The following is a 13,478-nucleotide window of genomic DNA, read 5'->3' on the forward strand; positions in this document are numbered from 1 at the left end:
AATGCAAGGGCAAATACGCACAGGACTATTTAAACAAAATAAACTCTGTGCTACTTAATCAGTGTTGCCGTGAGAACTTTGACAAAGGGTGATGGTTTTATACAATTTTCTGGGTGGATCTGGCTAGCTCTCTGCAGGGGTAGAGAGAGTGTTCACTTCTATATTTGGTCTACTGTTTTGAAACGGCTCCCTGCTCCAACTCCTTAGGCATGTATTGTCAGTGATATCTTACAAACTGCATCTGTTTATCTTTAAATTATATATGCAGTGTGATCCAAATCCAGAAAGTGTACTTTTGGTTGGAAACTGTGCAGATGTGAGGATAGCAGTCCCAAGGATATATAAAAGTTGAGGACATGTGGAAGATGTTAGAGCAAGAATGAAGGAATTTGGATAGAGGCAGAGCTTGAGGCCATCATAATTATAGCTCAGAAAAACCAACCAATTTCACTAAGGCATCAGTGAAAGACAAATATCATTTTACATTTAGCAGCTTTAGTGTCATACGATAATTTCCACCTAAAACTTGAAAAATGACTGCAGAAGTTGGGCCACAACATTCCCCTCCTCCCCCCGCCCCCTGCCCTGATCCTGAGAAACAAGACAAGTTGCTTTAGCATCACAGGAGCTGATCTCATAAGAAGGGCCATGTTCTCCTGAAAGGGGTGACTCTCAGAATCTGTGAGTGGGAGTGGAGAAAAATCCTCCAGATATTTCCTGGATGGCTGACAGCCATCTTCAGCCTAATAGGCCCAAAACGGAATTCTTGCTTTGCACCCTGCTCCCAGCACCCGCCCTGCTGTGCTTGTCCTGCACCCGTTTCCATCTTGTCGTTGTTGTCAGGTGCCGTTGAGTCAGTTCTGACTCATATAGCGACCCTATACAGAATAGAACGAAGCACTGCCTGGTCGCTCTGTGCCATCCTCACGATTGTTCAGCCGCTGTGTCAAATCATCTTGTCCAGGGCCACCTTCTTTTTTGCTGGCCTCTGCTTTATCAAGCATGATGTCCTTCTCCAGGGACCAGTCCCTCCTGATAACAAGTCCAAAGTATGTGAGATGAAGTCTCACCATCCTTGCTTCTAAGGAGCGTTCTGGTTGTACTTCTTCCAAGACAGATTTGCTTGTTCTACTGGCAGCCTAAGATATATCCAATGCTCTTTGCCAGTGGGGAACCCTGGTGGCGTAGTGCTTAAGAGCTATGGGTGCTGACCAAAAGGTTGGAGTTCAAACCCACCAGGTGCTCCTTGGAAACTCTATGGGGCAGTTCTACTCTGTCCTATAGGGTCGCTATGAGTTGGAATCAACTCGACGACAGTGGGTTTGGGTTCTTTGCCAATGTCCTAATTTAAATGTATCAATTCTTCTTCAGTTTTCCTTATTCATTGTCCAGCTTTCCCATGCATATGAGATGATTGAAAGCACCGTGGCTTGGGTCAGGGACATCTTAGTCCTCAAAGTGACATCTTTGCTTTTTTTAAAAACACTTCTCAACAGATTTACTGAATGCAATGCATTATTTGATTTCTTGACTTCTGCTTCCATGGGCATTGAATGTGGATCCAAGGAAAATGAAATCCTTGACAACTTTAATCTGTTCTGTGTTTATTGTGAAGTTGCTTATTGGTCCAGTTGTGAGGATTTTTGTTTTCTTTATGTTGCGGTGTAATCCATACTGAAGGCTGTAGTCTTTGATCTTCATCAGTGGGTGCTTCAAGCCCTCTTCACTTTCAGCAAGCAAGGTTGTGTCATCTGCACAGGTTAATGAATCTTCCTCCAATCCTGATACTGCATTCTTCTTCATATAGTGCAGCTTCTCAGAGTATTTGCTCAACATACAGATTGAATAATTTTGGTGAAAGGGTGCATTTTTCCTGATTTGAAACCTGCAGTATTCTCTTATTCTGTTCAAAAGACTGCCTCTTGGTCAATGTACAGGTTCCACGTGAGCACAATTAAGTGTTCTGGAATTCTCATTCTTCCCTGTGTTATCTATAGTTTGTTATGATCCACACAGTTGAATGCCTTTGTGTAGTCAATAAAGCACAGTTAATATCTTTCTGGTATTCTCTGCTTTTAGCCAAGATCCATCTGACATCAGCAATGATATCCCTCATTCCACATCCTCTTCTGAATCCAGCTTGAATTTCTAGCAGTTCCCTGTCGATGTACTGCTGTAACCATTTTTGAGCTATCTTCAGCAAAATTTTACCTGCCTGTGATATTGTTTAATAATTTTCACATTCTGTTAGATCACCTTTCTTTGGAATGGGCGTAAATATGCATCCCCTGCAATTGGTTGGCCAGGTATCTGTCTTCTAAATTTCTTGGCATAGACGAGTGAGCGTTTCCAGCGTTGCATGCATTTGTTGAAGCATCTCCGGTAGTATTTCATCAATTTCTGGAGCCTTGTTTTTAGCCAGTGCCTTCAGTGCAGGTTAAACTTCTTCCTTCAGCACCATTGGTTCCTGATCACATGATGCTTCCGGAAATGGCTGGATGTTGACTAATTCTTGTTGGTTCAGTGACCCTGTGTATTTCTTTCATGTTCTTTTGATGCTTCCTATATTGTTCAATATTTTGCCCATAACCAAACCGAAAACCACTGCCATCCAGTTGATTCCAATTCATAGCGACCCTATAGGACAGAGTAGAATTTTGCCCATAGACTCCTTCAATATTGCAACTCTAGGCTTAAATATTTTTTCTTTAGTTCTTTCAGCTTGAGAAATTATGAACGTGTTCTCCCCTTTTGATTTTCTAACTCCAGGTCTTTACACATTTCATTTTAATACTCTGTCTTCTTGGGCCACCCTTTGAAGTCTTCTGTTAGCTCTTTTACTTCATCATGTCTTCCATTCATTTTAGCTACTCTGTGTTCAAGAGCAAGCTTGTAAGTCTCTTCTGACATGCATTTAGGTCTATTCTTTTTTCTTGTCTTTTTAATGACCTTTTGCTTTCTTCATGGATGATGTCGTTGATGTCATCTCATAACTTGTCTGGTCTTCAGTCATTAGTGTTCAGTGCATCAAACCTGTTCTTTAAATGGTTTCTTAATTCAGGTGAAATACACTCAAGGTCGTACTTAGGATTTCATGGACTTGTTTTAATTTTCTTTAGCTTAATTTGAAATTTCATAAAAGTAGTCGATGTTCTGTTTTGCAGTTGGTTCCTGGCATTGTCCTGACTGATGATATTGATTGAACTTCTCCATCATGTCTTTCCACAGATATAGTCAGTTTGATTTCTGTGTATTCCATTTGGTGAGGTCCATGTTTATGGTCACCATTGATATTGTTAAAGAAAAGTATTTCCAGTGAATAGGTCATTGGTCTTGCAAAATTCTATCATGGGATCTCCAGCATCGTTTCTGTCACCAAGGCCATATTTTCTAACTACTGATCCCTCTTCCTTGTTTCCAACTTTCGCATTCCAATCACCAGTAATTATCAATGCATCTTAATTGCTTGTTTGATCAATTATAGACTGCAGAAGTTGGTAAAAATCTTCTATTTTTTCACCTGTGGCATTAGTGGTTAGTGCATAAATTTGAATAATAGTCGTATTAACTGGTCTTCCTTGTAGGTGTATGGATATTATCCTATCACTGACAGCGTTGTACTTCAGGATTGATCTTTAATTTGTCATTTCTGGTATAGAGGATCATAAGATCATTATATTCAAAATGGCCAATACCAGTCCATTTCAGCTCACTGATGCCTGGCATGTCTATCTTCAAGCATTCTGTTTCATTTTGACAACTTCCAGTTTTCCTAGATTCATACTTTGTACTTTCCACATTCCCATTATTAATGGATGTTTGCAGGTATTTCCTCTAATTTTGAGTCATGCTATGTCAGGTCCTGAAAGCTTTACACCACCCACGTCATTAAGGTCAACTCTACATTGAGGAGGCAGCTCTTCCCTAGTCATATTTTGAGTGCCTTCCAACCTGAGGGGCTTGTCTTTCAGCGCTATTATCAGGCAGCATTTTTCTGCTATTTGTAAGGTTTTCACTGGCCAGTTTTCTTAGAAGTAGATCACTAGGTTCTTTTCCTTGTCCTGGTCTGGAAGCTCCATTGAAACCTGTCCACCATGCATGACCCTGCTGGTATTTGAAATATACGCTGGTAGCGTAGCTTCCAGCATCACAGCAACACACAAGCCAGCACAGTGGCTCCTATCTTATTAAATCTTCCATCTTATTAAGTGGCAACTTCATCCTTCTAATTGCTCAGATTAAAACCTTGGATTTATCTCTGACTCTTTCTTGCACACTCCCTTTCTAGTCTGTCAACAAACCTTAATGATTCTGCTTTCAAAATATACTCATGATTTGGCCAGTTCTCATCAACTTTACCATTAACACCGTGATCTAAGCCACCATCTTCTTTCACGTGCTGTCGGAGAAAGATGATTATAATACAGCACCTGTGCAATCATTTTGAACTTAAGGGAGAGTGTGTTCCCCCCTTTGATTAGAACTCTGCAGTGGCTACTCATTTCAGAGTAAAAGCCAAGGGACCATATACTATTGCCTTGCTATTCAGCTGACCTCCCTCCATCACCCTCGTCTACTCTACTCCAGCACCATCACCCTCGTCCACCCTACTCCAGCCACACTGCTTCCTTGCTATTTCTGGAACGCACAAAGATTCTCTTACCTTGGCCCTTGCATTTGTAATACTGTTTGCATAGATACCCTTATGGCTTACTCCTTTTATGTTTGTACTTAAATATCTTCTTGTTTATGAAGTTTGCTCTGACCACATATATTAACTGATAGCCCTCTCCCCCTTTTCCCTAGCCCCTGATCCTCTGGCCCCATGTATCTCCTTTACCTGTTTTGTTTTTATCCCTAAAATTTATCACCATCTAATGTATATTCGGAGCCCTGGTGGCACAGTGTTTAAGAGCTATGGCTGCTAACCAAATGATCAGCATTTCTGATCCAACAGCTGCTCCTTGTAAACCCGGTGTGGCAGTTCCACTCTGTCCTATAGGGTCTCTATGAGTCAGAATCAACTCGATGGCAATGGGTTTGGTTTTTGGTTTTGATGTATATTTACTTGTTTATTATATGTTTATTATTTTTCCTTCCTAGAATGTTGATCAGCACAATGAGGGTGGAGAGTTGGTCTGTTTTGTTCATTCTTGTTTCCCCAGCATCTAGAGCATTATTAGGTGCTCTGTAACATTTATTGAATGAACGAGTGATGGTGAGTAGCAGATTGCAGATGGGCAGTTCCGGAGCCATTCTGTCTGGGGTCTGTTCCTGCCTCTTCTCTTTTTCTTCTCTTTTTTTTCTGCCTCTGCTCTTAATGGTTGTATAATTTGGACAGGTTATTCAGCCTCTTTGGACTTTAGTTTCTTTACCTGTAAAATGAAGGTATTCATTGTTCCTTCTTCGTAGGATTGAGGAAAAGACGAAATGAATTACTAGGTATAAAGTAGTTAGCGTGCGGTAAGCTGTTGAAATGTGTTAGCTCTTGTTACTGAAGTGTCTTCGAGGTGTATGGTGGGTAGACCATTCTTAGTATAGTCCCTGATGGTGTGCATCAGAATCTCCTGGGGTTTGTTTAAAATGCAGCTTCCTGGGCTCCAACACAAATCTGAGGAAGGTTCTGAAAGACCTGCATCTTATCAAGCTTTTTATGTGGGTTTTTGCATATTACAGTCTTAGAATTATTGACTAGAGGGAGGAATAATGGACAAAGGCTGGAGAATGTCAACCCTGAGCATGAGGAAGGGTCAAGATGAGAGTGCCTGTGTGTCTGCATCTGGGGGTGAGGCATGGGACTGAGAAATGGAAACTGAGAAGAAGACTGGCCGTCTGGATTTTGAAATGATCCTGTTCTGAGGAAAAAGCCAGCAGCCATGTCTAACTATTTTCCTGTTCTTGGCAGTGGGATGTTCCATGACGGGAACCACACATACCTCATTGAGCCAGAAGAAAATGACACGTCTGAAGTAAGTGCTCCTTCCATTTGCTGTGACAGATGCTAGGGAAAGGCAAATGCAAATGTTGATCCCCCCGCCCCCCCACTTTTTCCCTCTCTGTTGTTCAGTTTTCACATTTTTTAGAGTCTGGACAATAAATACATATTTTTTAATCAAATATTCAGTAAGTGAAAACCCAAGAGGGTTATTGTTGCTTTTTCAGTCTCCTGTTATTCCTTTTACGTTGGAAATACGTTCCCTCTGAGGTGATCTGAATTCTCTGTAATATGCTGTGATCAAATCCATAGATACGTGGCTTTCTGTCCTGTTTTTTGTCCCTACATTCTAGGTTTTTCTTTTGCCCATTGCCTTTAAGGCCTTGTACTGATGAAGTTTAAAGAAACCTTATTCTTAATTCTCTCCCTCACTTTAGTTGAAACTTTAATTTTCTACAAATTAGAAAATTTGAGTTAGTACTAATTAATTAGAGTTAATATTATAGACTGTGGATGAGCAGAAGACACTTCCATTCTAGCTCTGTACACACAAATATTGTTCCTTGTATCATGAAACATTGGTCAAACATGTAGACAAGCAAATAATTCCAAGGAATATACATTGTTTTGCCGCCCATAAGCAACCATGTTTGAGAAAACTGTCTGTATACTATGTTATTTTCTGGATACCCACTGCTGGCTGTCCTGTCACTTAGCTTGACAATGTGAGTTTTTAAGGCGATATGAAACTTTTCCATTTGATATTCTAAAAAAATTAGTAATTGAAAGAATCCAGATGAAATTATTTGCATATTCACTAATTTTTCTTAGAGTAGAAATGCAGCTTTTTATCTTCTGGTTTTTCACAGAGCTCTGTATAACACTTGGAATTTGGAACAGGGTCCACCTCAGGCATCCACTTGCGCCAATCATCCTGCTCCCCAAAACTGAGAAGGTGTTTAGCTCTACGGTCTTTGCCTAGCAAAGCCATTTGGTCCCTAAAAGGGACAGGGATGAATGGAAAAGAACCAGTCATAAAAAACATTAATCCATTTTTTCAGATGTCTTACTCTTCTTTGGGGAATTGGTACATTCATTTATTTTCCATTACTGTGGGTTTTGGCCTCTCTGTCTGTGAAGGCATTTTGCTTCTAATTGAGTATCGCTCTGGTGTTGGAGAGAATACAGGAGTAAGTGGGAGGAGTTGCCCAACGGCTGCTCTCCTCTTCTCTCGAAACCCTGGAGAACGCACAGTTAAGCTAGAGTTCTTTAAAGGGTCTCAGCAACTTCAGCTTTGATTGCCTGAGGCCACGAGATGTCTGGTTGTACGTACTTAATCTCTGTTGCTCGTGTCATTTCAGGAAGATTTCCAATTTCATTCAGTTTACAAATCCAGACTGTTTGAATTTCCTTTGGATGACCTTCCATCTGGTATGATATTCATAAAGTGATTTTCTTTCTTTGAAGGTAGAATAATTTTAATGTTTTACAACTAATCTATATGTGGACTATCATTAGCTCATAACTTCTCAAAGGATTTCTAGAGGGAAAGTCAAGTCACATCGAGGTGGAGAGTAAAATGCAAACTGACCTCATAGTGGATGGGTTTGGAAAGATGTGGCTTGAGTACAGTGACAGAAAAATTTAAGATTATAAGTCTCAAAGTAAGGTCATTATTGTTGTTGGCTGTTACTGAGTTGGCCCGGATTCATGGTGACTCCATGAACAATGAGGTCAGACCATTGTGATCCGTAGAGCTTTCACTGGCTGATCTTCAGAAGTAGATTGCTAGGACTTTCCTCCTAGTCTGTTGTACTCTGGGAGCTCCACTGAGCCCTGCTCAGCATCATAACAATATGCAGGCCTCCTCTGACAGACGAGTGATGACTGTGTTTGAGGTGCATTGGCTAGAATTTGAACCTGGGTCTCCCACATGGAAAATTCTACCACTGAACCACCACTGTCCTCCAAAGTAAAGTACTAAAGGAGAGATAGTGTTAGAGTAATTTCATGGTGAAATACTGGCTCTGGAAGCATAGGGATGAATGCTTAAATCTCATTTTAGTTTTTGCAGCAGCTCTTTGAGGTCAATATTATTATTCCCGTATTTCAGAGGAAGAAACAGAGGCTCACTGAGCCTGTCTTTTTCAGCTTCCCACAGCTAGTAAGGGACAGATTGAGAGTTCAGATTATGGCACCAAGAAAATGTACCCTAGGAGAGAAAAACAGGGAACATGGAAAAATTACCAGCTAATTAGAGCAAGTCTGAAAGCATGTCATTCATAAACTACCACTTAAGAACATCACTTAAAAGTTTACATTATTTCATCATTGGAAAATGAAATAAATGTTCTCTAATGTCCCTCCCTCTCTGAAATAAGTTATTGACTCTTGACCTACTGCACTTCCCCTGAAGAGAAATAATACTCTCCTCTCTTCTCTCCCATGACAAACGAAAACCAAACCCAGTGCCGTCGAGTTAATTCCAATTCATAGCGACCCTATAGGACAGAGTAGAACTGCCCCATAGAGTTTCCAAGGAGCGCCTGGTGGATTTGAACTGCCGACCCTTTGGTTAGCAGCCGTACCACTTAACCACTACACCACCAGGGTTTCCCCCGTGATAAAAGGGATAGAAAATCCCGTTAGAGAAGCCATTATTTAAAAAAAAAATCAGCAGATGAACACATAGATGCTCTTACTTTACACAGACTCTCGAGACAGTTTCTTCAGTTACCTTATGAAACTTTTCAAATCCCTGCTATGGGAAGAAAATAAAGCATGACTAGCTGCCTGAGAATAAAGATACAATTTAATAGGCATTACTGGAAGCAGTAGGAATCAATTAATATGTAAAGAAATAAAATAAAGATTCCCCTGAGAGATTGATGGTAGGCTTTTATAGTTTAATCTTATTTTATTTTTTATCTTTGTCTAGGGTTCCTTTTCCACAGACTTTGGAAATGTTGGCAGTTTTTGCTGTTACTAATAATGGTTTTTAAAGAGATGGTTACTTTGAAAAGTCAGCTCTGCCTCAGTCAGTTTCTAGTTTTCTTTTCTCATCAGAAGTTGACACCCTTGGACTGTTAACTGTATGAGTGACATTTGTCTCTCAAAAAAAAAAGATACTTAAATTTACTATGATAAATGAGAAGAAAACCAGAAATAGAGAAATAAATTTCAAAACTAAAATTTTTGTGAAGTAAGCTCAAAAGTATGCTTATTTATTTCAGGTCTAATGAAGTTAAACTGGATCCTCTGTTAGGGACTATCAGAATTTTGATCTTGCTATTCACTGTGTATCTCCCAGAGATAGACATATGATCTGTGGTTCTCTAAACTTGTTTCATTGGAGAGCTTTTTTTTTTTTTTTTAATATGCATCTCTCTTAGGACTAATATTCGTAAAAACACATTTTGGCTTATTTATTTCCTATGGACCTCTTTCTTAACACTTAATTAAAAAAATTATATATTGTGAAATACACAGATAAGTATGCTATTTGATAAGTGTCTATAGAATCTGTAGTGATTTTTTTTTTCATTATTGGTCAAACTAGGTATTTATCACTCTTATCAATACTTTCAAAGAACCAATTTTTTATTTTACTTTCTTCTGTCTAGTTGGGGGAAACCCTGGTGGTGTAGTGGTTAAGTGCTATGGTTGCTAACCAAAGGGTCGGCAGTTCAAATCCGCCAGGCGCTCCTTGGAAACTCTATGGGGCATTTCTGCTCTGTTCTATAGGGTCGCTATGAGTCGGAATCAACTCGATGGCACTGGGTTTGGTTTTTCGCTTTTGTTTAGTTGGGTTTAATTGTTATTATTTTTTAGCTTCTCAAGATGGAAGCTTGAGTCACTAATATTAAACTTTTTTCTTTTCTAATACAACCATTTAAAGCTGTGCATTCCCCTTTAATTACTAACTGCTTTACCTGTATCCCTCACATTTTGGCATGTTTTCATTATCAGGTCAAATTTTTTAATTTCCTTTGTGATTTCTTCTTTGTGCCATGGGTTATTTAGAACTACATAGCTTAATATCTAAACATTTACATTTTTTAGATATTGACATCTTTTTGTTATTGATTTTTAATTTAATTGAACTGTGGTTAAGAGAAAATATTGTGGTTGTTGTGTGCCACTAAGTCAACTCTGACTCATAGAGAACCCTATGTGACAGAGTAGAACTGCCCCATAGGGTCTCCCAGGCTGTAATCTTTATGAGAGCAGATCGCGAGGTCTTTTGTTCCAAAAGAGCAACTGAGCACTTAACCATCTGTATCATCTCAATTCATTTAAGTTTATTAGGAGTTGCATATGGCTTATGTATGGCCTAGTATATAGTTTGTCTTGGTGAATATTGCATGTATTCTTGAAAAGGATGTATATTCTGCACTTACTAGGTGAAGTATTTCAAAATGCCAGTTCAGTCAAATCGGTTAATAGTATTTTTAAGCCCTCTATGGGAATCTGGTGGCATCGTGGTTAAGAGCTATGGCTGCTAACCAAAAGGTCGGCAGTTCGAATCCACCAGGCACTCCTTGGAAACCCTGTGGGGCAGTTCTACTCTACATAGACTTGACGGCAGTGAGTTTGGTTTAGAGTTTATGTCTGTATGATTTTCTGTTTACTTTTTTGGCCAATTTCGGAAGGAGTATTGAAATCTCCAAATGTAACTTTGGATTTGTTTATTTTTCTCTTCAGTTCTGTCAGTTGTTGCTTCACGTGTTTTCAAGCTCTGTTATTAAGCGTGCAAATATTTGGGATTATTGTCTTTTTAATGAATTGATCCTTTTATCATTATGAAATATTTTTCTCCCTGGTAATATTTATTGTCCTGAAGTTTACATAGCTTGATGTCAATATTGCCAGCAGTTTTTCTGTGATTATTGTTTGGAAGGTATATTTTTTCCATCCTTTACACTTAAAGTGCCCCTCATATAAATAGCATATAGTTAGATCTTACATTAAAAAAAAAAAAACCTAATCTAACGATCTCTGCCATTTAACTGTAATGTTTATTCTATATACGTTTAATATAATTAAATATAATTGTTGATATGATTGGGTTTACTTCTGTCTTCTTATTTTGCTTTCTATTTGTCCTGTCAGTTAATTGTGAAAAAGAACTTATTCCCATCTTCACCTCTTCTTTTACATTGCTCAGAAGCAGCATGATGGGTGCATGTTTGAATATGGAACTATAAATAGTCAAGATTAACCTCTTAGCATGAATTGGTGTTCAGCTTATTTATCACAGAGTTTTCTGACCATGATTATCTCTCCCTTTTGACAGTGTTAAGACATGTTCTCTCTTAAAAATAGAAAAAATTTTCAGAAATTAGTTACTGCCTACCAATCCACTTAAGGTAGTGAAAAAGAAAGCTGGACAAAGAAACTGAAGTGAGTCTTGGCAACAACTTTGGATAGATAAAAAGATTTTTTGGTCATAATTCTATTGAAATTAATAGGTTGATGTGTCTATATATATGTATATAAATCATATATATGATTTTTTCTGTGCATATAATAGTGTATGCATATGAGAAATAAACACATTTTTATCATGTTTTGTGACAGTGGTGTGATTTCAGAGAACTTTTGAGTTCATATAAACAGTATCTAAGAATAATGGTAAAGGCCACTCTTGGGATTACTATACAGCATTACTCACATTAGAAGCCTCACATTTGACCCCTTCATTTTATTCAGTCAACCATCAAAATTTTAGCAAAAGTGCACCACAGGGAGTGATAGGATTTTTTTTTTCTACCTTGTAGGAAAATATTTCCTTATAAATATCCTGCTCTTATATCCAGAGATGAATCTGTACATATAAACAACTGACGTATAATTCTGACCTGAAAGTTAGAAGGGATTCACAGTCCCAAGAGCAGACAAAGCCTGAGATAAATTTGGTTATAGGCAAAGAAGAATGTCAATTAATTGGGGAAAAAATTAACTTAAAACTTTAGTGCCCTATTAAATTTACTTAATTAATCATTATCTGATGAGCATGTAATTATTTATCCTACTTGTCTCTCATTGCTTCTCTTCCCGCTATTTATGTATTTTGCTTCCTTTAAAAGGTTCCTATGGGAAGTGATGGTCAGGTTGGCTCTTTCGGAAATTTCTGGCAAAGAATGTGATAGTATTATTGAAAGAGAAATGGTAAACATTTTGAGATGAAATAGAACAGGTGTGATGTTTGATGATTTTGTGAATTGTGTTTATCCATAATATGTATTTTAAATATTAATTTGAATACAACTACTTAGATTAATGTTCTGAGTTAACATTAAATGCAACATTATATGTTGTTATAACGTTCATGAGAAGGAAGGGAGCTAGTAAAAGTTCAATTGCCTTGTACTAAAGAATATTAGCAAATGCACTAAATCAATTTATATTTCCTTTTAGAATTTCAACAAGTAAACTTCACTTCACCAAAATTTATTTTGAAACCAAGACCCAAAAGGAGTAAAAGGCAGGTATGTGCCTACAGGTTTATGTTCTAATGTTTTAAAACACTTGGCAACTGCCATCATTCTAATCTACATTAAGTCTCTGTGAGGGGTAAATACTCTTTCAGGCATTTGTCAGGGTGTGGTAAACAGTAGGAGTGACAGATCTGTAGAAGCAGCGGATGTGAGCAGTACTATCTCAGAGGCCATATTATCTCAGTGACTTAAGAAGAACCCCAGATACTGGTGATAATATGCTTCTTTATCATATAGAAGGAGTATTCCCCCCGCCCTCCAGCTGGTGACATCTCAGTGTCTTTGTACCATACTCTTCCTTTCTTGGCTCGGTGTGTGCCATATCATTGTGGACTTGTATGGTACTTATCCTTGTATTTATTCTGTTAAAGATACCATCCTTAATTGTGAGTGAGTCCATAAGGTTTTGAAGCCACAAAATGATCCTGTCTCTCTTGAGCTATTTTGGAGTCCAGGATATAAGATCAGGACATAAGCTTTATGAATGTTCAATGGGTATTGGACTTAGTAATAATAATAATAACAACTGTTTGTACAATGCTTTGAACCATATGAAGTGGACGCTAATATTCCCCTTTAACAGGAAGTAAAATGACAGCTCTGAAATGTGAAAATGATTTGCCCAGAATTATAGAGCTGGTAAATGGTTTAGACAAAATCCAGACATCATCACCAAGATGGTGATGGTTTTTGTGCATGTGTGTGTGTGTGTGTGTTTGCATGCTAGACATAAAGAAACAAACAACAGGATTAGGGAAATCTGCGGACAGATTTCTAATATGAACAATAATTGCTAAATTTTATTTAGTCCTTACCAATTACCCGGCCCTATTCTAAGAATTTTCATTGTAACAGCACATTTAATTCTAATAAGAACTTTATGGGGAAGGTATTATCATTTTCCCGATAAGGAAATTGAAGATTAAGACAGTTAGAAAACTTGCCCACAATTTCATAGGGTTTTACCCCATGGTGGAGCTGGGATTCTGACGTAGTAAGTCTAGCCCCATTATGGTGTTTATGTTCTGTATACTGCCTCTCAG

At 38.3% G+C, this 13,478-nt stretch overlaps 1 protein-coding gene across 11 annotated transcripts in view; it reads left to right on the forward strand.

Annotated features, from left to right (window-relative positions):
• Positions 1-13,478, forward strand: part of ADAM22 (ADAM metallopeptidase domain 22) — a 237,415-nt gene that overhangs the window by 155,178 nt on the left and 68,759 nt on the right. For all 11 annotated transcript variants that reach the window (XM_049893638.1, XM_049893637.1, XM_049893639.1 and 8 more), the window contains exons 6-8: positions 5,906-5,969; positions 7,297-7,366; positions 12,356-12,426. In XM_049893638.1, coding sequence (XP_049749595.1) covers positions 5,906-5,969; positions 7,297-7,366; positions 12,356-12,426 — 205 coding nt within the window. The remainder of the gene's footprint in view (positions 1-5,905; positions 5,970-7,296; positions 7,367-12,355; positions 12,427-13,478) is intronic.

The sequence above is a fragment of the Elephas maximus genome, chromosome 8 (assembly GCF_024166365.1).
Source record: "Elephas maximus indicus isolate mEleMax1 chromosome 8, mEleMax1 primary haplotype, whole genome shotgun sequence".
In the NCBI taxonomy this organism is placed as follows: domain Eukaryota; kingdom Metazoa; phylum Chordata; class Mammalia; order Proboscidea; family Elephantidae; genus Elephas; species Elephas maximus.